The 23,411-nt window shown below is 55.3% G+C and overlaps 2 protein-coding genes across 3 annotated transcripts; one reads left to right on the top strand and one right to left on the bottom strand.

The window, feature by feature from the left end:
* Positions 1 to 723: 723 nt before the first annotated feature.
* On the bottom strand, positions 724 to 16,807 carry MMRN2 (multimerin 2). Its single transcript, XM_047759976.1, has 7 exons — positions 16,573 to 16,807; positions 8,408 to 8,536; positions 8,216 to 8,322; positions 8,034 to 8,114; positions 7,138 to 7,299; positions 5,193 to 6,974; positions 724 to 2,085 (listed from the first exon to the last, which is right to left on the bottom strand). The coding sequence occupies exons 1-7, from the start codon at positions 16,719 to 16,721 to the stop codon at positions 1,700 to 1,702; spliced, it is 2,796 nt and encodes a 931-aa protein (XP_047615932.1). The 5' UTR covers positions 16,722 to 16,807; the 3' UTR covers positions 724 to 1,699.
* Positions 14,463 to 22,543, top strand: SNCG (synuclein gamma). Of its 2 annotated transcripts, XM_047759977.1 has the most exons (7): positions 14,463 to 14,524; positions 16,737 to 16,861; positions 17,728 to 17,943; positions 18,721 to 18,762; positions 19,269 to 19,396; positions 21,950 to 22,018; positions 22,246 to 22,543. In XM_047759977.1, exons 3-7 carry the CDS (start codon positions 17,823 to 17,825, stop codon positions 22,264 to 22,266), a joined length of 381 nt encoding a protein of 126 aa, XP_047615933.1. In that variant the 5' UTR covers positions 14,463 to 14,524; positions 16,737 to 16,861; positions 17,728 to 17,822; the 3' UTR covers positions 22,267 to 22,543. The 2 variants fall into 2 exon arrangements, with proteins under 2 accessions (XP_047615933.1, XP_047615934.1); XM_047759978.1 differs by lacking the exons at positions 14,463 to 14,524; positions 16,737 to 16,861 and adding an exon at positions 17,237 to 17,318.
* Positions 22,544 to 23,411: the final 868 nt, after the last annotated feature.

The raw sequence follows: 23,411 nt of genomic DNA on the forward strand, positions 1-23,411 counted from the left end.
AGATGGAAGAGTTCAAGCGAGGTTGTGATTTACCCCAAGGTCAAACCATCAGTGCCAGAGTGGTCAAGATAATAAAATACACGGATACGTAGAGCTGTTAGACTAACCACCTCTTACTACAGATGGAAGAGTTCAAGCGAGGTTGTGATTTACCCCAAGGTCAAACCATCAGTGCCAGAGTGGCCTGGCATCTTGTTCCTTTTCACGCTGATAATTTAGCAGATCAAGCACATCAACCTTAATGGTAAATTCTGAGGGGCAATTTTAAATTTAAATTCATGAGCCTTAGGAGTCAATGAAAAGGACTGGAAACCTCGTTAACCCTGACAACCAACTCTGTCCTTTTTCATCACCCAGACCAAACTGATTTTCTTATGCAGAAGGGTATATTAAACAAACATTGAATAACTGCTAACAAAGTAAAAACATTTTCTGATAACTAGGTGACTGCTTTCTCAAGCCTGTTTGCTTTAGGATCTAAAATTTTTTAAAAAACCATGTATCGATATTGCAGGAATAAGTGCAACTCTGAGCTGTACTGTCTTATCCAATATTGTGGAAACTGTGGAGGCCTCTGAGTGTTTTGTGTAGAATTAACTGAAATTGTGTAGTTACATATGGCCTGGAGAAATGAAAGTCACATTCCAAGTAGTTTCATTTTGTCCCATATTTCTACCTACTTTACCAAATCTTTTTGTTTTCCATAAGTAAACCAGGCAGAGATCTGAAGGGCATCACTTTATTCCAAAATTGATAATTGTTAAAGGGTATTTTCTACAGTCTCCCTTCCCTTTCCTCAGCTCCCTTCCTGGTTAAAATGCTAAGAACTAGGGTGGACATAAGCTATTGGAGGAAGCAAAAAAAAAAAACGTGACGGCTGTACACATGTTAGTTTGTGTTTGGCATGTCTTAGCCTTTACCCTGGTGAGGCGAGGAGAAAGGTGAAATTAGAGTTACAGGTAAATCCAAGGAAGGACTGAAACTAAAGACAAGATACTAATTTTTTGTTTCCCTTGGTTGACTCAAATGGGTCTTTGTCTCCATCTTTTTTTTTTTTGGCCACGCCTAAAGATGCAGAACTTCCTAGGCCAGGATAGCATCGACCCAAGCCACAGTTGTAACAATGCCGGCTCCTTATCCTGCTGTGCCACCAGGGTACTCTTGTCTCCATTTTTGACTGATAGACACCAAACAGATTGTTTTTTTACTGTCCTGCACTGGGGTGGAAATTGGCGTCCAATACAGTCCAAAATGTCACCTCCATTTAAATAAATTCTTTCTGGGAAAGAATGATTTTCTAGCATAAGATGAGGGAGAAGAAGCAGGAGAAAGGTTTAAAGTGTTGTACAAATGTTTCCAACCACAGGAGGAACAAAACACCAAAGAAGCTGTAGAACACAAGGTGTAGCCAAGAGCCGGAGTCCAAGCCATGTGGCTGCAGAAGGCAGGCTGAGCCATGGCTCACACATCCCTGGGCCAGGTTCTGCCCACAGAGAAGCACTGCAGTCCTTCTCATCATTAGGAAACAGCCAAACCCAGTGTGTCTAGAGGGAAGCCACAAATACCACATTGTCTTTGCGGAAGGTTTCCAGGGAAGAGCCTGACTAGCTGGATGGTCTCTAGTCCAACCCCGGCCTGAGCCCCAGGCCAAGGAGAGCTGGGTGAGTCCAGGATGTCTGGTCAGAGCTGTGTGCGGTGCTCAGGTCTTGAATATCAAGAAGCCCCCAAAGGCACTGCCAGGCGGGCTTCTCTTTATTATGGATCCCTGGGTTAGCTCAAACCACACTCTCTCACCCTTTTGTAGCTCGGCCATGGCAAAGGTTGTGGCAGTGCTTCTACCCCTCTGCTCCTCAGTGGTATAGACGGGGGTCCGATGGTGACCTCCAAACACCAGCTGCCCAGTGCCTGGCCCTGGGCCAAATTCAATGCTCACTGCAAAGAAATAGACCCCACGCTCAGGGGCTCGGAAGTAGCCGTGTTCAGGGAAGTAGCTGCTGCCGATGTTGAAGTAGGTAGTGTTGAACTTCACTGTCTGCAGGGCAGCCGTTCCTTCTGAAAAGCTGGCATAGAAGGCCACAGGGGAACCTGGAATGCAGGAGGAAAGTGTCAGTGTCTCGGTCCCTCGCTCCCTCAGACGGGGAATTACACCCTGAGACACCCCCCACACCTTTTTTTGTTTTTGTTTTTGTTTGTCTTTTTGGGCTGCATCTGCAGCACATGCAGGTTCCTAGGCTCAGGGTCAAGTCGAAGTTGTAATTACTGGCCTACACCACAGCCACAGCAACTCAGGTTCCGAGCTGCGTATGCGACCTACACCACAGCTCACGGCAACACCAGATCCTTAACCCACTGAGTGAGGCCAGGGATAGAATCTTCTTCCTCATGGATACTAGTCAGATTAATTTCCGCTGAGCCATAATGAGAACCCCTCACCTTCCTAACATTAAAAATCAGTGACTATTTCTAGATAACCTAGATATTCTCAATAGCAATGTATCTGAGCCACTGGGAGCTAACTGGCCATCTCAGCATTTCACTGGTTGAGAGAAAGGAAAGTGCAAGTCTGTGGTCTCTACTGACTACATTTTAACAAAGCATGTTCTCTGTTTGATTCTTCTTCAACATCCTTGAGAGATAAGGACCTTGACTGAAAAAAAACTTGAGTGTTTAATTGGCATCTAAGGCTACATGGATTGTCAGTGGCAGGCTGGGACTAGAACCCAGGTCTCTGATTCCCAGACTCCTACCACCTGCTAGGGTTCTTGAGATACCCAGGGAAAAGAGAGAGAAAATATTACCTATCCTTAAAGTAATAGTGCTAACACTGGGAGATAATTGAAGAATAGCGGTTCCTACTGGATGTTTAGCATAAGACTCTAGAGAGAGAAAGAAAGAGCAGGGGCGACCAGGGAAGAAAAATCGTTTCAAGATGGTCATCTTAGTGTTTTCAAGATGTTACACAGGGACTTGGGATTACAGAGGGGAAAATGGGCCCAGAATGGGAAAGCTTGCTGCAGATGACATTTCCTGATTTCTGCTGTTCTTCTCACTTGCAGAAGCACCTCAGCCAGCCCAAGGAGGATAAGTAAGAACACAGGTGAGCTCCCGCCAGGCCCATGAAGGCCTGGAGCCACTTAGTTTGGAGGGTGGATATACCGTGAGGAAGGCGCCAACCAGGCTGCCTGGCCAGGAGTTGGGACTGGGAGGTTGAGTCCCTCTGGGGCTCCAGCCATGACACTGGCCTTGGCCCTGGTGAGGTCATATTCCTCACTTCTCTCTCTTTGCTGCCTCAAGCCAAAGGCTCTCTTTCTCTCTCCCAACCTCTCTTCTCTCTACTGAGACCAAGATTCCCATTTTTCATCGGCTGAAACCAAGGCCTATTGGAGGAGCAATTTGCAGAGACGTTAGGTCCTAGAACCAGAGTCCATGCTCTTTGGCTCACAGTCCAACACCATCCTTGTGAATGACAAAACTCTGCTCTTCTGTAATTCTGGAAGATACTCTGAGAATTAGAGAGTTCAGAATAGTTTTCCAGTCTGTGTAAGACTTATACCAGACTGCTGTGCAGTTCCTCAAGAACACAGGAGGTGGCGCGCTCGCCCCGCTGAAGGAAAGCCGGCCTAACGCGCCCTCTGCGGGCGTGCGGTCTCCTCTACCCGCTCGGGCCAGCCTCCCTTTGGCTCGGAGTCCAGCTCCTCAGAAGGTACAAGGGTTGTGCTTCACTAATTTGCTAGTAAGCAGACAGTGGGCTTCCCTGCAGGGCACGCAATCAAGTTCTATGGGCTTCCCATAAGACAAATAGGGGAAAATTTATTTTTAATTGTAAGGAAAAAATTTGTAATAAAATATTGCAGATATCTAACCCATCAAGCAAGTGAGACCTTTTACCACTCACAAGAGGAAAAAAGATGCAAGAGTTAGTGTAGATGGACACAGCCTCAGCCCTGAGAAACACTGACTGGTTTCTACTAAACAGCAAGCCTTGTGCTAGGTTTTTGGTAAATGTATGTTAGTTAATCTTCCTGCAATGCTTTGATGTAGGTAGTGGCTCTCTTTTTTTAAAGAGGAAGAAACTGAGACAAGTAAGTGTTGCTAGAGCCTGTGCTATGTCCACTGCTCCCAGGGAGACACAGGCCATAGTGGAGAGTGAGTGGGAGAAGGGCAGGCTTGTGGTGGGATTCTCAGCAAGGGCTCGGACTGCCCACGTGCCAGGCTACACCAGGGTATAAACAGCCCACATGGAGGTCCCCGTATTTAGCCCCCTGTTTGGATGAGGAGATGGCCATAGCCCCAAGGCTAGCCTTTCTGGCAGAGGAGAGTCACTTGAGGCACAGAGCCTAGGAGTCCCCTTCCGAGGGCCACACTCAGGGAGGCGCTGGGAAGGCTGGCTGCTTGTCCTTTTAGCCTCAGAGCCATCTTCGCAGACCCTGAGCCCTGTAGGGACCAGTTGAGGACATTTCATAGGGATAAAGCCAGGTCCTTAGAAACAGCCAGACTGGGTTCAGGGTTCCTCTGTGCTACTTAATAGCTCTGCGAGCAGGACACCCTCCCTACTAAGCCTCAGTTTCAGGTAAGATGGCAGTGATAATTCATGGCCGAGCTATTTCGATGATTCAACATGGCAAAGCCCAAGAAAGGCATTGCAGAGAACCTGGCTCAGAGCAGCAAAGTGGGTCCACTATGTTAGCAAAAGGAGCTCCTTTCAGGGACGAAGGCCTTCCCCTGTATTCTTGTGGGGTGCTGCCCATGGCAGATGACACCAGCCCCTATCCACACATTCACTTGTATTTGGGGTCAAGTTTAAAGTCATATTTTGGGTATGGCAGAGTGGCCTAGGCTGAAGAGCTGAGAGGGAGGAATTTGAGGGTGTGGTTATGGAGAAAAGAGAAGAATCCCCCCTCCCAGCTCTACAGATAGAGTGGCCCGAAGCCAATATATCTGAGCCTCAAATGTTTACATGGTGGGGCTCTGCCTGCTTGCTGATGGTTCAGTCATGTGACTTCTACCTCCTAAAACTCCAAGTAGCTTAAAGGGCCTCCAGTCCTGAACAGAAGATAGGTCAAGGGCAAAGGTGGCCCTGAGTAATGGTGACTGGTGGTCATCCTGTTCTTTTTTACCCCAGCGGCAAAGGAGGCCAAAGTGCTGCTGGCAGATGGTATTGTCATCCTAGACTCCCTGGGCCGGGAACTCACCTGCCCACCACAGTGCCGGCCCTTTGACCTGTGTATCCGCCAAAGGCTCCACTTGCTTCCTGTCCCTTCTCTTGGGACCTTCCAGACCTCTCTGCTGCTTCTTCCCTTTCCTGCTCAGCATGGCCTGCAGCTTCCCCAAGTCCAGGCTGACATTGGCTGCCACAAGCCCCTCGAAGTTTCCAAAGAGGCTGTGGAAGAGGCGCTGGTGCTGCTCCAAGCCGTGTTCAGTGGTGGAGAGCGCCCCGCGGAGGTCCTCAAGGGAGCTGTTGAAGGAGGACGCCCGGGAGACCTCACAGCACTGGCCCACGCGCCCGAGGTCGGAGCTCAGGCGCTGGAGCTCCTGAGCCAGCCCAGCAGAGTTCTGCCCGCCGGCCTCCTCTGGAGTCGCGTCCCGGCTGGGCTCCAGGCGCTCGGCCTGCTCGCCGCCCCCCGACGCCTGCTCCAGAGCTGCCACCCGGGCGGCCAGCGCGTCCCAGCCGAGCGACTGCTCCTGCAGCCCGCTGGCCGCGTCCTGCAGGGCGACGCGGATCTGCTCATAGCGCAGGGGTAGCGGACCGGGCTCCTCTTCGGACATCTCCTCCATCACCTCCTCCCCGAAGAGGGCAGCCAAGACGGCCTCGTGCCGCAGCGCGTCCTCCAGCAGGGCGGAAAAGGAGCTGTGCAGCTGGCGGATCTCGCGGCGGAACTCACCCTCCGTGGCCCGCAACGTGCTCACCTCATCGCCCAGGGCGCGCAGCTTGCTCCGGAGCCGCGACGCGTCAGCCCGCGCCTGCTCGGCCTCCACCTGGTGCGCTTCCACCGCCTGCGCCAGGGCGGCCACCCTGCCGCTCAAAGCCTGCAAGGAGGAGCCGTCCTGCTGGCGCCGCTCGTCCAGGCTCACCTGGGTCTCCTCCAGGGCGCGCGTGGTGTCCCGCTGGCCCTCCCTGATGACGTCCAGGTCAAAGTAGAGCTTCTGGCAGTTGCAGTCCTTGACGTACTTGATGAGGTCCGCGTGGGCGCCCTGCAGGTGCTGGAGGGTGAGGTTGAGCTCCAGGAGCTGCCGCTCCATGTCCTCCTTGTTCTCCTCCATGATCAGTGACTTCTCCATCAGGATCACCCGCAGCTCGCGCAGCGCAGTGTGGTTCACCTGCAGCTCCTCCACCAGCCGCTCCACCTTGCTGATCTGATCAAAGGTGTCATCGGATTCTGAATACAGCTCCTTGATCTCATCCACGTGCCGGGCCAGGGTGGCCCTCATGTCAGCAAGGGTGCTCTGTAACTCTTCTTCCCTATGGGCTGTGGTCACGTGCAATGCAGAGAGATTCCTCTGCAGCTGGCCCAGCCTGGCCTGCAGGCTCTCTGGCTCCGGCCTTGCTGCTGCCCCTGCTGCTGCCAGGACCAGGCTCCCGTTGGCCCCCAGGGACTCCTGGGCCTTGAGAGCCTTCTTCAGCTTGCTGTCCACATCGGCCTGGACCTCAGAGAGGGACTGGTGCAGGGACAGGTGTTGGGCGTTCAGGCGGTCATCCACATCCTGCCGCAGCTGGCCCACCCTCTGGGCGTTCTCCTGGACCTTGGTCTCAAATTTGGCACCAAGCTCCTGGAGGTCACCTCTGGCCACAGCGCTCTCCTGGACCCTCTTGATGGCCTGTCGGTTGGCCTCTACATCAAGAGATAAGTTTCTTATGGCCTGGGAAAGGCTGTGCAGGCTTTGGTTGAAGCTCCTCCACATGGGGCTAAAGTGTCCTTGCAGGAAGGTGTCGATGTGGGGCAGCAGCACTTGCTCCAAGGATCTGCCGGGAAACTCTGCAATAGATACACGTGTTTACACAAGCCCCTCAAGAGCAGACACCCTCCCTAGCTGATGACAAGGGGCGTTCTCTGAGGTTGGGGCCTTCCTGCCTCCCGGCCCGCTCATCTCCTTGGATGTGACCAGGCCCCTCCTCAGCCCCTGGAACCCACTCCTCACCAAGCTCCGTCTGATTTGCCTCAGTTGCCACTGTGAGGTTGCTTGCCAGGGCCTTCCACAGGCCTGGGAGACTGTCTGCCACCTGGTCAATGTCATTCTGGAGATCTCCCAGCCGGTGTTCCTGCTGCTCTACCACATTGCTGAACTCTGCAGCCAGGTGGCCTGAATACACATGAGAGATAAGTGTCAAGTCTTAACCTCCCAGGCCAGGACAGAACGTGAGGTGCAGAGAGGAGGTTTGGGGGTTGAAAGCGGGAAGGTATGTCCTGGTGAGTAGGCACTTAGAAGCCTTTAACTTCAGAAGGGCAAATGCATGGCAAATGAGCCTTCACCCTGCCCCCTAGGCCCCAGGCAGACATGCGTTATCTGTTACAGCACACTTGCCTCCTCAGCCACAGGGACATGGCCCCTGGACATCTTTCTGGACAGCCCTTGTCAATAGATAGGAGTTCACCACATGATGAAACTCATTTACCATGCCAACAATGGCCCAGCCTTGAAAGGCCTCACAAGTGGTGTCACTTGGTGGATTTGCTGTGCTGCCTGAAGACCAGGGACAGCATGACTTCCTGGCCCTGGTTAGGGGGGGCTGTGGGAAGGCTTCTTCCAGACCATGGGAGCATACGCAGTTCAGGGTCAAGGAAGGTATCAGATGAAGCTGTTCCTCCCAGAAAATGGGATCAAGGAGAAAGGTGTGTGTGCCTGGCCAGCAGGCAGGTAACTGAGGGCTGCTTGGTGCGTGGGTAGGATGACACAGGGCCACAGAGGGACCCTGGCTGATCTGGGGGGCAGGGTTTTCCTGAAACGGCACTGTCCTATCAGAGGAGAAAGGGCCTGGACACATGGGTTCTTTCTGCCCGTCTGTCCCTGCTGTGCCCTCCAGGAAAGAAGCATACCAGGTTCAAAGCCGACTGGCCCATCCCAAGGCTCCTGGAGGCTATCACCTGGATCTTCAGGATCAGGGATCACCATGGGATCTACAGAGAAGCAGTAGCAGATGTTAATCTCTGAGGTCAGAGGAGCTGCATGACCTCTGGGGTCAGAGGTCGAGGGGGAGAGGGACCACAGGGAACCCTACCTTGGTCCTGGCAGTCAGGTCCCGCAAAGCCTGGGCAGCACTTCCAGGCCACGGAGGCCAGAACCTTCTGCTTGACCTGATACACCGGCTTGTGGGCCATGTGGTACCTGGAGGAAGAGGGCCGCTCAGCGACTCCAGGGTCAGCTGGTGCAGGGCCTGGATGAACAGCCCACACTGCGACCCTCCACTCACATGACTTTGACTTTCTGGCAGTCTGGAGCCCCCTGTGGACATGGCTGCTGCGAGTGGAGCAGGAATTTCTCTGTTTTGCAAGCAGCTACGAAGGTGACCAGCCTGGACATCTGGTAGGGGCACCAATTCCTGGAAAGAACAAGCCAGAGGAGAGGGCTGCTGAGCCACACCCAGGTCTCCACCCTTCCTAGAGAACAACTTGGAGCCAGTGCACAGCCTCCTCCCCACCCCAGACCTCTCTGCTGGACCCAGTCCTGGGGATTCTGGAACCCACAGCCTGAGAGGAAGTGCTCTGCCTTCTTCATCCCTCTGCTCCAGAGCAAAAGCTCCACGGACCCCTCCCACAAGAGCGCCTGCGCCACTGCCTCCCGGGAAGCACCGCCACGGTGGGGTCAGCACAGAGGCTCAGGAGCCCCCCAAGTCACATACCAGAGTGGCCCCCAGAGTCAGGAGGGGCTCTCCTTGTTTCTCCTGGTGCCAGGGAGGCAGCATTGTGCTGCTGGGGATGGAGAGTCTGGAATTCAAATCCTTCACTTTCTCATTGTGTGACCTTGAGTGAGGCGTGTAGGGAGTTGTTGTTGGTTGTCTCTCCGGTGAAAATCATAATACCCTCCTCCAAATGGGCAGGTGAGTATCAAGTGCCTGGCTCCTCCCGAGTGCCCAGGGAACTCTGCTGCCCTGGCACCTGCCCCCTTCGCATTACCAGCCACATCTTTCCTCACCAGAGACCTGGCTGTAGTGAGGGCACCTGCTCCCTGGCTGTTCCCCATTATAGCCATTATGGAAATGGATTTTTGGAGCATTGTTGGGGAAGGCCACCCACACTGAGGTCGAGTGGTTTGGGAGTCACCCTCAACATCCCGAAGGAGGTCGCCCTTGTCTCTGTGCCCACCACCAGCATGTGCTGCAGCGCCTCTCAAGGGGCGAGGATGCTCACTGCTGACAGAGCCCCAGCTTAGGGGTCTGATGGCAGAGAGCCCCAGCTTAGGGGTCTGATGGCAGATTCGATGGGCTCAGTAGAAAGGATCAGAGGGCCCTTCCCCCTCACAGCCAGCTCTCAGAGTGGAGCTTTCCAGAGTTGCAAATGGTAATGACCTCCAAGGTCAGTTCGGCATAGCACCTAGTAAGAGCGGGTGCTGGGCTCCAGCTCAGTGCCCATGCGGAGGTGAGGTCCTTCTCTTCAGGGTCCCAAGGGAGAGCAGGTGATTAGATGGTATGATGGATGCTGGGACCTGGGGAGACTTTCGGGAGCAGGCGATGACTGGGCTGCACTTTACACAAAGAGAGTGAGGTGAAGCACCGGGAGCTGTGCCGGAGCTCGGTGGTCCCACTGAGGAGCTATGGGGGTGGGGTGGGGCAAGGGCTGCAGGGGAGAGGCCACAGGGGTAAGGAGCAGCCAGACCATGGAGGCCTCAAGGGCCAGCTCAGGACAGGACTCTGTCCCGAAGGCATGGGGAGCCGTGAATGGACCTGAGCAGGGAAGCGACATGAAACAGCCACCCTGGTTCCTGGGTGGGGGAACTGGAGTGGAAGATGTTGGTAGCTGTGTCAGGGGTCTAGGTGAGAGATGCTTCGATTGGATGATGGTGGTGGCTATGGAGAGAAATGATCACATTTGTGAGATTTAGGAGGCAAAGTTCGGGGCGTTGGTAGTGGAACGACTGTCAGGGCTGGGATTAATTCTCTGGAGCTGATTTCTGCCCCAGGGCCATCAGGCACCATCACACATGGACGCTGGGATGGTAAGGGGAAAGACAAGAGGGGTTGAGTGACTTTATCTGTGTGAGTGCTGAGACCACATAGCCTGCTTTCTCACTTGGTTCTCAGAAGCCTGGGGATAGAACTTTGGGAGAACAAAAGAGAACCCTTGGAAAGTATAACGGTAGAAATGCAAAAGAAATTTAATAGAAAAGTTGGAGGATAAAGTTAAAGAAATTCCTCTAAAAGAGCAAACAGTGATGGAAAATAGGACAGAAAATATCAGAAAAATAGAGGACTAGGGTAGGGAAACCAACATCCAAACAATAAGAGTTCTAGAAAGAGAGAACAGAGGGTGAGAATCATCGATGAAAACAATCAAATGAACATTCCAGAAATGAAGGGCTTGGAATTTCAGATTCAGAGGTCCTGCCAGTTACCCACAATACAGTGAATGCACATCAAAGCACATCATTGTGGAATTTTGGAGTTCTGAGAATGAAAATGATTCTACACCTTCCAGAGAGAAAAACCAAGCGCCCCCCCCAAACACACACACACACACACACACACACACACACACACACACACCAGTAATTAGAATAGCCTTGAACCTTTGAACAGCTATACTGGACACTAAAAGACAGTGGGGAATCACCTTCAAAATACTGAAGGAAAATTATTTCCAATTTAGAATCTGATAGCCAGCCTATCAAGGAGCACAGAATAAAGTCATTTTCAACAAGCCAGATTTCAAAGCATTTCCCTGCCCAGGATCCTTAGGGAGCTACTAGGGTGGTGATTTGCAATTTTGCCGTCAGATTTTCACATCACAGTCATCCCGTGGCACCTGAAAAATATGAGCCCCTGCTGCGAGCCAGTTAAAGGAGATCCTCTGGGTTTGAGGCCTGGGCATCAGCATTTTAAAGCTCTCTGGGTCATTCTAAGGATGGCCCAGGGGTGAGGACCATTGTACCTGAACCACTCCCCCAAAACAAGAAAGAACACTGAGAAAGAGGGGAGCACCAGGAAACAGGAATTCCAGTCGGCAATGAGGTGAAGGGAGATCCCAGGACAATGACAGGCAGGGGGCGAGTGGGCAGTGGTCCAGCCTGGAGTGCAGCTGGGGGCTCTGAGAGGGGACACAGGTGGTCAAACACCTGACAGGAATGAAAGTGGAGAGCAGATGTGGACAACTGGCAGACAGTTTGGAATTCAGTAGTGACAAAGACACAGGAAACTAAGCAAAAGGGGGGGAAATGAAGACGGTTGTTTAATTCAGGGCAAACCAAAGTTGTGCAAGGTGGAAAAAGGAGGAAAAAGGATGCAGAGTTTGTTTCGAGCCTCAACCCTAAGTAGCATATATAGTCATACTCAATGTATGTAGATACTCAAAATGACAATGTACATACTCAAAGTAAACACTCAAAAGGATGGTAGGAGAGATCAATGGATGGGAAGGAGTTATTGTGTGTGTGCACATGCGTGGGCGCTCACACATGCCTATGTGTGTGTACTGGGGTTGGCGTCTGGAGTAGGAAGGAGATTGGAATCGTAGATGATGCTACTTATCATCAATAAGAAGTAGCAGTATAAGTGTGCTCTTTAGAGATACAGATGTAAATGCCCAAAGAATCACCGAAAGAGTTGAAAGCCATTGCCTTTGGGGACCAGAGGGGCCTGGGCCTTCTGGTCTCAACAAACCTTGTGGAACTGGTTGACTGTAACTCCTGGGGTCAGCCAAGGTTTTCCAATAGCAAACAGTAAAATTTGATACACAGCAGACATCGTAAGTTTTACGGTCCAAGGCAAAATGAAAACTCGGGAGGCAATAGAGATTAAACCAAGTGCGGGGCCCTTCTGAGTGGCCTGAGGTTGACCCTGATATTAGCCTTTCCAGGACATATGGACTCTGTTGCATCTACTCAGGTCAGCCACTGCAGCAGAAAGCAGGCACTGGCGGTACATAAATAGCTGGGCATGGCTGCATGCCAATAAAACTTTACTTACAAAACAGGTGGGGGGGCAGATCGGGCCCACCAGCTGGAACTTTCTGAGCCCTGCTCAATGGTTTGTGTATAACTAATAAAAATGAAACTTAAAGATAAAAAATAAAATAATTTCCATTTGGAAGAGAAAATGCAGGTGATCAGGTAAGAACATTTGGGAAGACAATGAGTGAGGGGCTTCTCATCTAACTGTCATGACCACTTTGAAGGCCAAGTAATGAAAACAGTGGAATGCTGGCACAAGATTTGTCAAGCTGGTCAGCGGGTACAGAGACGAGGAAGGGGCCCGTGCAGCCCCAAGGGATTGGTAACTGGTAACATCGGCACAGGAACATCAGGATGTGCCCGCGTTCAACACGGAACTGGTGGACTGGGAACGTGATGGGGCCCAGAGGTTGGGGGGCAGGTGGCTGCCTGAGCAGACTGTTTCAAGGACCAGAAACTGTGGCCCCCACCCCACTCTGGGCCCCATGGAAATTTCTGGAATGTTCTCAGACCTGGAGAGATGTATTTCTCCAAACCAGTTGTTCTCAATGAGGCGTGGGTCGTGGGGAGAGGGGATCCCTCGAGGTATATTTGGCAATGTTTGGCAACATTTGTGGTTGATGCAATTTGGGAGATGGGGGTGCTATTGGCATCTAGTGGGTGGAGGCCAACGATGCTGCTAAACACCCTACATAGCGCAGGACAGCCCCTCCCGCACAATGGTCCCAGATGTCCATTGTGTAAGACTGGGAAACACCCACTGGAAACAAAGTTCTGTTCTTTGCACACCCTCTCAACTGCTGCTGAGGGTCCAGAAGGCCTGTGCCTGGGCCAGCCTGTCGGGGAGTGACTGGGACTTTCCATCTCAGGTTCCTAGAACCGGAATCAGTACTGCCCACCCTTCCTTCCCAGGAACTTTCTCTCCTGTCCTGCCCAAACCTCGGGCTCTGGCCACAGCTCCCCTGCCCAAGCTCCCCTCCCTTGGCAGCCCCATCCCCTTGGCACAGTACAGGCTGCTGGCCCAGAAGCCCTGGGAACATTCCTGACCTTTGCTTTGGTTTCCTCCAGCTCTTGGCAGTTTCTTGCTGGTCCACTGAGCCCCCAGCCCAGCTCACTGAAGCACCCCATTGTTCTCACTGCCTCCTGGCCTCAGGCCCGGGTCCTCTTGGCATCCTCATCTCCCAGGGGTCTACTGAGTGGCAGGTGCCAGCCTAGAAGGGAGTGTGGGGGTCCTCCTGTCTGAGGCCCTGCCCTAGGCAGGGGAGAGTCCACTGCCCCCTCAGAGCTTCTAATAAGAGCTGGGAGGCCTGTGCTCTCCTCCCTGACCCTGGACTCAGGGTGACCTTGAGCAAGGCCCTTCCTCCTGTCCTGGAAATGCACAGAAGATTCCCACTCCCAGCCCCTCCCTGGAGGGGAGGCTATAATGGGGGAGGCTATAAGGAAGCCAGAGAAAGCCTGCATCAGGTTAAGGGCTGTTAGCCAGAGCCTCCTGAATTATGCATGTGCTGCTGTTGCCCACTGGGACACTTAAGTGCCTCCTAACCAGCCTGTAAACGCCCCCTCTGCCCCTTAAGTCTTTCTGTGGAAGGAGGTTGTGTTCTCAGCAACCTTGTTTTCTGAGGCTCTGAGTGCAGCTGTGAAAGCAATGGTTCCAGGGGAGAACTTTGTAGCCACAAAGGGGCCTTGGCAGAGGAGCCTGAGCCCCACTTGGTGTCCAGCCCAGAGCCAGGATTCCCGGAGCGCAGTTCAGGCCAACAGGGCTCTTCCCCATTAGTGCCCAGGGCCCTGTGCCTTGGAGAACAGAAACAGGTGTAGGAGGTACAGCCATGGCCCAGAGACTAGCCACTTAGGCTTCATCCTGCTCCTGTGTGACCTCTAGTGATATGCGTGACTCCTCTGGGCCACAAGCTCCCATCTGTGAAAACTGCAAATGCTCCTTGTAAGATGCTGATGCTGGTGACTGGGGCCAGCTGAGCTGCTGGGAGCAGCCTCTCCTACGCTCCCAGCCTTCTTGGGGGAGACAGAACCCAGGATACCTGGGATGTGTGGCCCAGATGACGTGGCCTGACCCATCGCTTAGGAGCTGCGTGGCCCCAGGTGGTGACCCCAGCCCTCTGAGCCTCAGAACATGCAAAATGAAGAGTGGCAACCTCACTGCACTGTCACCACAATGCGGAGATGGGGTACCCTGCCTGGGTCTGGCAAGCAGTCCTGCATCTGAAAAGCACGCGTCCTAACCTCCTGTTCTCCCTGCCCCAACCAGAGCCAAGGAGCCTCTTCCCCACAAAGTCCAATTAACCACATTGATGGATCACTGGGCCCAGCCCTCCTCCATGCCAGGACCTGGCATCCAGCACCAAGGTGTTTTGTTTGAGCTTCTCCTTGCAAAGGGTCTTATCTGGGTCACCAGGGACCCTGGATACAGGTATGAGGGGCAAATGCAGGGCGGGAGGCCTGGCTCTGGCAACCAGGGGCGGCGGGCCCACCAGGCTTGTGGCGTGGGTCGGTGGGTGTGGGTGGTGTGGCGCCCCTGCTTGAGCGGGGAGGGCCTGTTCCGCCTCCCCTTCCCCTGCAGCAGGAGGGGCTGGGGCTGCGTTTCCGCCTCTCCCCTCGTAGTAGCTTGGGAAGCAATCAGCCCAAGGAAGCTGCACAGCGCTTCCTTCCTTTCTCACCAGCCCCTCCGGAGGCCTCAATAACCTGGGCTTGACCTGTGGGCCTGCAGCCTCTCGGGTTGTGGACAAAAGACCAGCAGGCCTGCTGGGACCCCTGGAGGCCCCTAGGACCAGGGCTTGGGACTCCTGCCTGGGCATCCCCAGGCCAGGGCACCCTTGTGCACAAACCCAGGCCCCCTGCACACACTGGGACCACCAGACTATGGCTGAGTGACCCTGCAGGCTGTGAGCAGTCAGACCAGGGCCCACCTCTCTGGGGCTAAAGGGACACAGTTTCTCCCCACAGCTCGGGATAAGGGAGAGAGAGAAGCAGCTCTTACCTCCTTCCCATCCGCTTGGACCCCTCACCCTCCCTTTCATCAGAGGGAGGCAGGCTGCCCAGAGACAGGGGTATGGAGCTAATGGCTTTGGGGAGCAAAGGCGGGGTGCTTGGTCCTGAAATCAGAGCTGGGTGGCTGGATTCCCCTGCCAAGAGCCACCTGCACCTTCCAGCTCTGTGCAGAACTGAGGATGGAGCAAGAAGGGGGTCTCTCCAGGACCAACCTCTCCCCTCTTCTCCTATACGGCCCTCCCCTCCATCACCGATGGGCAGTCCACAGCGCTGCTCTCGCCCTCCTGCCTCTCCCCAGTCAGACCCGCTTTTGGGAAAATGTCCAACAAACACATTCACCTTGAAGTGTCACAGCTGTATGAGAACTACCCCAGGCAGATTCAGCCCAGGCCAAGGTGAGGGTGAATGGGAGACTCTGGGTGGGTGTAAGTTGGCCCCCCCACCCTCCAAATCCATGCAGATGCCCTCAACCAAATCTGGTTTGTGTGTGGAGGGGGGTAGGGGAGAATGGGTGCCCCTGGAACTGGGGCTGCTTCTGAGTGCCCCAGGGACTGGAGTATGCTCTCTGGAGTCAGACTCAGATTCTGGTTCCAGCTCTCCTAAGCTGTGTGACCTTGGGCCAGTTGCTTAGCCTCTCTGAGCCTCAGGCTCCTCTGAGGGTGGATTAACTGAGATAACACTTGGCAAGAGGCCTAGCCCATAGGCAGACCCAGTAAATATCACCAGCTGCTCTGCCTGTGTGGCATCCCGAGGAGGGCCCCACATTCCCAGCGCCTTATCAGCAGGAGGATCCCTGGCCCTGAACAAATAAAAAGACTGGAGAATGGAGTCCTGGCCTAGTCATAAGACCATTCCACCCATTTTCAGAGGCACGCTGAAGCCAAGCTCCCTGGATGCTTTGGCTTCCTTTTGGTACTAGAAATAGAGCAGGGCCCTCTATCTGCTCACTGCTCGGCTGTTAGGGCCGGGCTGAGGACCCATGCTGGTCCCCCTGGGCACTCAGATCCAAAGCAGTCCCGGGAACATCTGTCTGCTATGGCTTAGGCTGAGCCAGACTCATCTGGGCTCAGCTTTCAGAACTGACTTACTTCAAAAGAACAGGAGCCACTCCCAGACCATCTGGAAACTTCTGGAACCCCAGTCCCTCAGCACCCCATGCTAGTGGCTGATGGCAAAGAACACTGCCACCCTGCCCATCCTCCAGGCCCATTACCTGCCAAGGGTCAGGTAGGGAACTTCCTGTGGTCTTTAGGCGGGGCCCTGGGGTACCCAGTCCTGGCTGGCTCAGGGGGGAGGCCTCTTAAAGAGAAGCCTGACCTAGCACCTCATGCCATCGCACAGCTAGCTCAGCAGATAGAGAGTATGAGCCCATTTCACATTTGATGGCTGAGGTCCAGAGAGCCCCAGCTTTGGCCAAGCTGAGACTCAGATCCTGTACCACTTCCTCCCCTAGGTCCAGGCCTTTCTTACCGTCTGGCAGGGTCCCTGCTGATGTCCTCAGCCTCTGCCTTCCAGACCCCAGGTGGCCTGGAACTGTAGGGATCAGAGAACTTGATACCAGGGATCTGGGCCCAGGCCCCCAGGGGCCCCCCAAGGCTGAGCAGCACTATCAGAATCATCTTGCCTTGGGGCAGGTTCAGCCTCTTCGGGTGACTCCAGAAACTGCCAGTGCTGTGACGTTGTCTTCAAGTTAAGTCTCAGAAGGAAAAAAAAGCACAGGGACAACAAAGAGAGGAAGTGGCCTGGGCCGGCCCACCCGGTGAGTCTCGTCCGGCCCCCCTCACCCCCCGCCCGGCCCCCACAGAGGCAGCCAACAACACACACCAGTTCCTGTGGCCCAAGAGGACTCAGGTCAGGGACCCTGGGGATGTGGGAGACACGGGGGGGAAGTGGCCCCACCGAGCATGTCCCCATGGGAGCCAGGAGAAGCGTACCAGCATTGAGGTGGGGCTGTAGGAAGCGGTCGGATCCGTCCCAGGGAACCTGCTGCCCATTCATGCTGGTGGCCAGGAAGTGGGGGGCCCTTCATGCCTACTCAGCATCTCTCACCCCTGGGCTGTGGGAGTTAGCAGGTGGGTGGAGGCTCAGAGGGAGAAAGGACTCATCCTAGGGTCACACAGTCTGCAGCCAGGGCCAGGACCTGGAGAAGCCCTTTGGTGCCGCAGCCCCTCCACCTGGACTTGCTGGAGCCAGGGATGGGGGCATCCATGGTGCTGGTGAGTAGCTGAGCAGCTCAGGCAGGTCCAGGAGGTCTGGCCTGACAAGCCTGCCTGGCCTTGACCCCTGGCCTACCTGGGATGCTAGTAGCAAAGGCACCTCCCCTCTCTGTGCCTGCTGCCCCTCTGACCCCTCTCTGCCCACAGACACAACAGCCCCAGGACCAGGAGCACCCGGCCAGGGTCACCCCTGTGGGTGCACAGGGCAGCACATGAGTGAGGGGCTGTGCCCTCTGGGGCAGGCAGGGGACAGGAGGGGAGGATGGAGCCCAGCAGGGCCCAGGGGACCCCGGGAGAAGGTGCAAGCAAGCCTACTCCCTCCCTCCCTCCTTCCCCGCCTCCACCCCTGGGCTGGCCGGGTTCCCATCAGCCGCTGCTGCATCATCAATATTTCATTGGCGTCAATAAGAGGCAGCAGCAGCGGGGACAGCTGCTGCAGCAGCACTCGAGCCAGCTCCAGTCACAGTTCGCCTGGGGAGTCCAGTTCGGTCCCTGCCCACCACCATGGATGTCTTCAAGAAGGGCTTCTCCATCGCCAAGGAGGGTGTGGTGGGCGCCGTGGAGAAGACCAAGCAGGGGGTGACAGAGGCAGCTGAGAAGACCAAGGAGGGTGTCATGTATGTGGGTGAGTTTGGGCGTGGCAGGGTCTGGCAGGGCGGGGCAGCCTGGTGGCTGCCCAGTTACAGGGGCCTGACTATGTCCTGGCCCCAGGGAGGCATTTGGGGAGGGAGGGGCACCTGGCTGTTGAGTCAGGGTCTCCTGGCCCTGGAGGACCCCCCACTCTCCTGCACATCCCATTGTCTGTGTGGGTCTCCTCGGGGCCCCAGGGGTCTCTGGGGCAGGACAGTAAGGGAAGCACTTAGCCCTGAGACCCAGGTGTTTGTGCAGACACAAATGCACACACCAACGCACCCCAGTGCCCCCACCCCAGCATCACCCACAGGCCCCTAGACTCAGATAAGAAGACACACTGAGTCCAGAGCTTGCAGGCAGAACAAGCAGGTGCTCAGTAGCCAGGCCACAGGTCTGGGGAGATGAGACTAACCCTTCGTCTTGTCCAGACCCCCTTAGCATCCTCTGAAGAGGAGACTGAGATGATGACTCAGCTCCTATTGGCCCTGTTGTGTGCTGCTTCCAAGGCCCAGGCCACACCCACTCGGGGTCCAGACCCTACCTCAGGCCTGGTCTCTCTTGTCCCCCTCATCCTGTCCTGTCCACTTCCCTTCTATCACCTTCTTCCAGACACAGCAGGAAGTGTCCTTTGAAGGGCTGACTGGCCATCCTTACCCCCCCCATCGACCCTGCAGCTTGTCCAGCTGTTCTGTGGTGTGTTTGCCCTGACCACTCCTCTCCCAACACCAGGAGGAGGGGGCCTGGGCTGACGCCTCCATTTCCTCCACAGGAGCCAAGACCAAGGAAGGTGTTGTGCAGAGTGTGACCTCAGGTGAGGAGCCCCAGGACCAGGGGACATAGAGGCTGGGACATCTAGGGACTTCTGCATTAGACTTCTGCTCTAAAGGCCCTCCTTACCCCTCCCCCAGCTGTACATAGACCCAGGCTTCTCCAGCACCCAGGGTGGGCCACCCGCATCATCGACAGAGTTCCCCTGGACTCACAAAGGGGGCAGCCTAGGGTCTCTGGTAGAGCCAGAGTTGGGTTTTTTCTTTTTTTTTTTCTTTTCTGGCTCGTCCTTGGCACATGGAGTTCCTGGGCCAGAGATCAGATCCAAGCTGCACTTGTGACCCATGTCACAGCTGTGGCAACACTGGATCCTTTAACCCACTATGCCAGGCTGGGGATCTAACCTATGTCCTGGTGATACAGAGAAGCCGCCACAGCGGGAACTCAAGTCTGGGTTTCAAATGCCCTGGGAAGGGGCTGCTCAGGCCCGACTTGGGCAGGCCAGGCCCGGTTGGGTTGGGGCAGAACTATCCAGATTTCCTCCCACAGTGGCTGAGAAGACCAAGGAGCAGGCCAGTGCTGTGAGCGAGGCTGTGGTCTCCAGCGTCAACACTGTGGCCACCAAGACTGTGGAGGAGGCAGAGAACATCGCGGTCACCTCCGGAGTGGTGCGCAAGGTGAGCCTGGTCCCCAGCCCTGGCCCTAAGACAGTACCATCCTTTCCTCTGGGCACGAGGAGGCCAGCTGGGGAGGAGGCATTGATACGGCCACTGATGTACAGGTAAACAGACTTAGAGGCCCTGGGCCGCGCTTGGTGTCGTCCCGTCGATTAGCTGCTGGAATCTTCACAATTCCCCCGCCCGGAGGGTGGGGAGTGGAGGGGGGGGCAGTGTAGGGCCCAATTGGAAAAACAAGGCTCAAAACCACGCCTTTGTGATGGTGCTCTGCGTTTCACATTTTACTAGTGAAAGCAGGGGCCTGGGGACCCTACGTGGTGACAAGCAGCCTCCCACTGGCAGTGGACACCTGGCCAGAGTTGCCGAGTCACGGCCCACCCAGGGTCCCGAGGTCTCCCTCCCTCCAGAGCCTGGCTAGGCGGCGGTCCGGAGGAGGAGGAGGAAGAGGAGCGGAGAAGCAGCGCCCCCTGGTGACTGAAAAACACTGAGGGTTCTGACCACGCATTCCACCTCCGCCTTTCAGAGCGAGCGTGCACGTGTGCGTGTGAGTGCGCGCGCGTATGCGCGTGCGCTGGGCAGCATGGAGCACAGGGGCAGGGGGCACTCCCACGGGACAGAGACCGGCTGGGAGAACTGTTGCAGCACCCATCACAAAGAAACTCTCCTTGGAGCATTTTACACCTACTAACTCATTTAATGGGCACAACATCCCATGAGACAGAGTGTGGAAATGAGGCCCAGAGAGATATGGCAATGTGCAAAAAGCCCCATGGCTAGTCTAAGTGAGCGTGAAGTTTTCGGGGCAGCCTGGCTCCCTAGTCCACGCTCTTAAAAGGAGATTGAGTGGGAGATGGGGAGATCGAGAGATGGTGGTGGGAGCGAGTTCATATTGAGGGCAGGGGTGTTCCTAAACCAGAGACGTGCTGTCTCCAGCTCTGTGTGAGGCTGTCCTTTAGGAAGCTCCCCTACTGGCACAGGCCCCTGGCCGGTAGAGTCCTAGGCATCCAGCAGGAAGAAGTGGGTGGGTGGAAGGGCAGGGGATCGCCCTGCCCCTGGCTTTGGGGGCAGCACCCAGGCCTCTGCTTCCAGGGCAAGGATGGGGTCTCCAGGTCCCAGGAGCAGGTAGGTGCTCCCTGTCCTAGTTCCCAGCTCTGCCTCTTGCTAGCTGTATGACCTTGGGAAGCTCCTCAGCCTCTAGGGCCTTCCATTCTCAGCTATAAAACTGGAGGGGAGGGGAGTGGAGCCGAGCATATCCATCTCCCTGGGCTGTGTGCTGACTCAGGGAAGTGAGGCAGCTAGGCCTCACTGCTGGTGGGCACCCAGCAAAGCGGGGTGACTATATCCCCATCAGTGCCCCTGGCAGGACCCAGATGTGCCTTAGGAGATGCCAAGCCCCTCCTTCCCTCACCCCCCAGCCAAGGATGCCCTGGGACGGGGCCAGGCTGCACCTGGGCGGGTCTCTGAGCAGTGGCCTGGGCACTCTTCTCTGACTTTGGGGAAGGGCTGGCAAGCCCTTGGAGCTACCCTAAGGGAGCCATTTCCTGGTGACACCCCAAAACCAGCCATGACTCACCCTGTAGTGAACTGTAGAAGGATATAGCACTGCCAGTCTGTCTGACCACTCATTCCACTGGCTTCATGCACCACCCTTATGCCACAGGACTAGGCAGTGTCTGTCCTTTGCCTGGAGAGTCTGTCCCGAGTCTCTGAGTCTACCAAGGGGCAGGATGGCCCTGTGGTAACACAGAGGTGGTATGACCTTCCAGAGGTAGGGGCTGAAACCAGGGTCCAAGATGATCACCCAGTCTGGCTCTGCCTTGCAGCTGTCACACAACCACCTTCAGGCAGGGTAGAAGCAGATAGAAGGACGCAGGAAGTGGGAGAGGACTGTGTAACCCCTGCTGGTCCCAAGCAGACCAGCCTGAGCCCAGCGTCCATGCAAGAGGCAAGGGGGAGGAAAGAGGGAGTCACTCAGGCTACTGAGGATAGGGGTGTGCCTGGAGCAAGCCAGACCTGATCTCTGAAAGCCCCATTGCTTTGAGGTCTGAGGCCCTGAATTGGCTACATGACCTCCTGGCCTCAGAGTCCCTGTGTGAGCAGTGGTAACATGCTCCTCCTCCAAGGGCTGTTGGGTGTCTCCCTAGGGACAAGGGTATATGATCATGTGATTCAGAAACATTGAGAGTAGATAGGCCTAGGGCTTCAGGGGCCACTGCCCTCCGCACCCCACCTCAGGAGGAGGCTCAACCAGGGACTGGCCAGGACTCAGCATCAGCTTTTGGTGGTGAAGCTAGGTTCGAGGGTACTCAGTGCCCCCTCAGAAGACCTTGGCATCGTCAGACAGAGTCCCCACTGTGAATCCTCACACAAGGCTCTATCAGCTCCATGGGCAATCGGGCCTTCCCACCTCCCTCTCCTCCAGCCCTCCACGTACAGCAAGGTGATGAGGGCCTCTGCTCATCTTTGAGGCCATGAGGACAAGGCCCTTGTTACAGGGAAGCCAGGGGCCCCATGCCCTCCACCTGGTCCCACATCCCCTTTGCTTTCCCACAGGAGGACCTGCATCAACCTGCCCCCTCACAGGACGAGGCAGCCAAAGTGGAAGAGGAAGTGGCTGGAGAGGTAGGAGCTGGGGTCCTAGGGTTACCTGGGGGTCCCTGGGCAAGCGTGTGTCCCTCCTGGGCCCCAGAGTCCTCAGGGGAGCCTCAACCTGCAGTCCCCTGAGCCTGAGTGTGAGGTCCCCTCATGAATGATCCCCCTCAGAAGACACCTATCCCCACCCCCACACCCAGGGTGGCCACTGAGGGATGGGGGCCCAGGGCAGTGTGTAAAAGTCACTCTCTTCCCAGGCCAAGAGTGGGGGAGATTAGAGGCCTGCCAGGGAGCTGCAGAGGCCCTGAGGAACACTCTTCTGCCTCGGATCCCACCCCCTCCTGGTACAAGGAGTGTCTGACCCTGGAATGTGACCTGCAGGGCTGCCCACAGTCCCTGCATCCCCTCCCAGCTGCCCCAGGATGCCACCACTGCCTTCACCTCCCTCCCCTGCGCTCTCCCACCCTCTGGTCCTTCTGACCCCACCGATGCTGCTGTGAATTTTTTTTTTTAATGATTTTGATGATTTCAAATAACACTCAAATCTGCACTGCATATCTGCTCATGCCTCCTCTCTGTGCTGCCTCATTCGTGAAGACGCCCCCCTGGGCCCTCCCCCGGCACCCACCACCAGGAACAGAAGCTGGGCCAGGTATGATACACAGACACCCTAAGCATTTCTGGAACCTGCTGAGAGCAGGCACTGCCTTCAGGGACCCCCTTACCACCACCACCACAATCACCTTTGAACATGGAGGTGCTAGCCTTGCTTTCGGCTCCTGAAGACACCTTCAAGGACACAGTGTCCACTGGAGCGTGAGACCTGGATGCTCCAGGTTTCGAGCTTCAGCTCACCCTTCAGGGATGGACCCCACTGACGGGGTGGGGGTTGAGGATGGGTCTCCTGGGCTGTCCCACCACGTGTGTCCTTGGCTCTGGCGTCCATTGGGGAATGGGTTACCTAACGCCTTTTAAAGATGTGAAGTCTAAACCCATAGCAAGGGAGTTCCCTTGTGGCTCAGAGATAATGAACCCAACTAGTATCCAAGAGGACATGGGTTCAATCCCTGGCCTCACTCAGGGGGTTAAGGATCTGGCATTGCCATGAGCTGTGGAGGAGGTCACAGATGCAGCTTGGATCTGCCGACCCCTAGCCTGGGAACTTCCATATGCTGTGGGTGCGGTCCTAAAAAAAAAGACCAAAAAACCCCCCAAACAAACAAAAAAACCACCCCATAGCAAGGACTCAGCATCCTCCTGGGCAGAGGAGGACACGACACCAAGGCTCCTCCTGCATGGCCCCACCCAGCCTTGAGCTTCTCACCAGGTTGGAGCTGAGCTTTCCTTCCACCAGAGAGTCCTGTCAAGTGTCATTAGAAAACACAGCAGCTGAGAGAAAAAAAAGTAAAAATGAACATTTGTC

Source organism: Phacochoerus africanus, chromosome 15, assembly GCF_016906955.1.
Source record: "Phacochoerus africanus isolate WHEZ1 chromosome 15, ROS_Pafr_v1, whole genome shotgun sequence".
Classification (NCBI taxonomy): domain Eukaryota; kingdom Metazoa; phylum Chordata; class Mammalia; order Artiodactyla; family Suidae; genus Phacochoerus; species Phacochoerus africanus.

Excerpts from the sequence above, each read along its gene's own strand:
- MMRN2 (XM_047759976.1), bottom strand. The coding sequence starts at position 16,721 with ATGATTCTGATAGTGCTGCTCAGCCTTGGGGGGCCCCTGGGGGCCTGG. Across the intron at positions 7,300-8,033 it reads GCCAGTCGGCTTTGAACCTG|GCCACCTGGCTGCAGAGTTC; the intron begins GTATGCTTCTTT and ends ATGTGTATTCAG. Across the intron at positions 6,975-7,137 it reads GGCAAATCAGACGGAGCTTG|AGTTTCCCGGCAGATCCTTG; the intron begins GTGAGGAGTGGG and ends TATCTATTGCAG.
- SNCG (XM_047759977.1), top strand. The coding sequence starts at position 17,823 with ATGGATGTCTTCAAGAAGGGCTTCTCCATCGCCAAGGAGGGTGTGGTG. Across the intron at positions 17,944-18,720 it reads GGAGGGTGTCATGTATGTGG|GAGCCAAGACCAAGGAAGGT; the intron begins GTGAGTTTGGGC and ends TTTCCTCCACAG. Across the intron at positions 22,019-22,245 it reads AAGAGGAAGTGGCTGGAGAG|GCCAAGAGTGGGGGAGATTA; the intron begins GTAGGAGCTGGG and ends CTCTCTTCCCAG.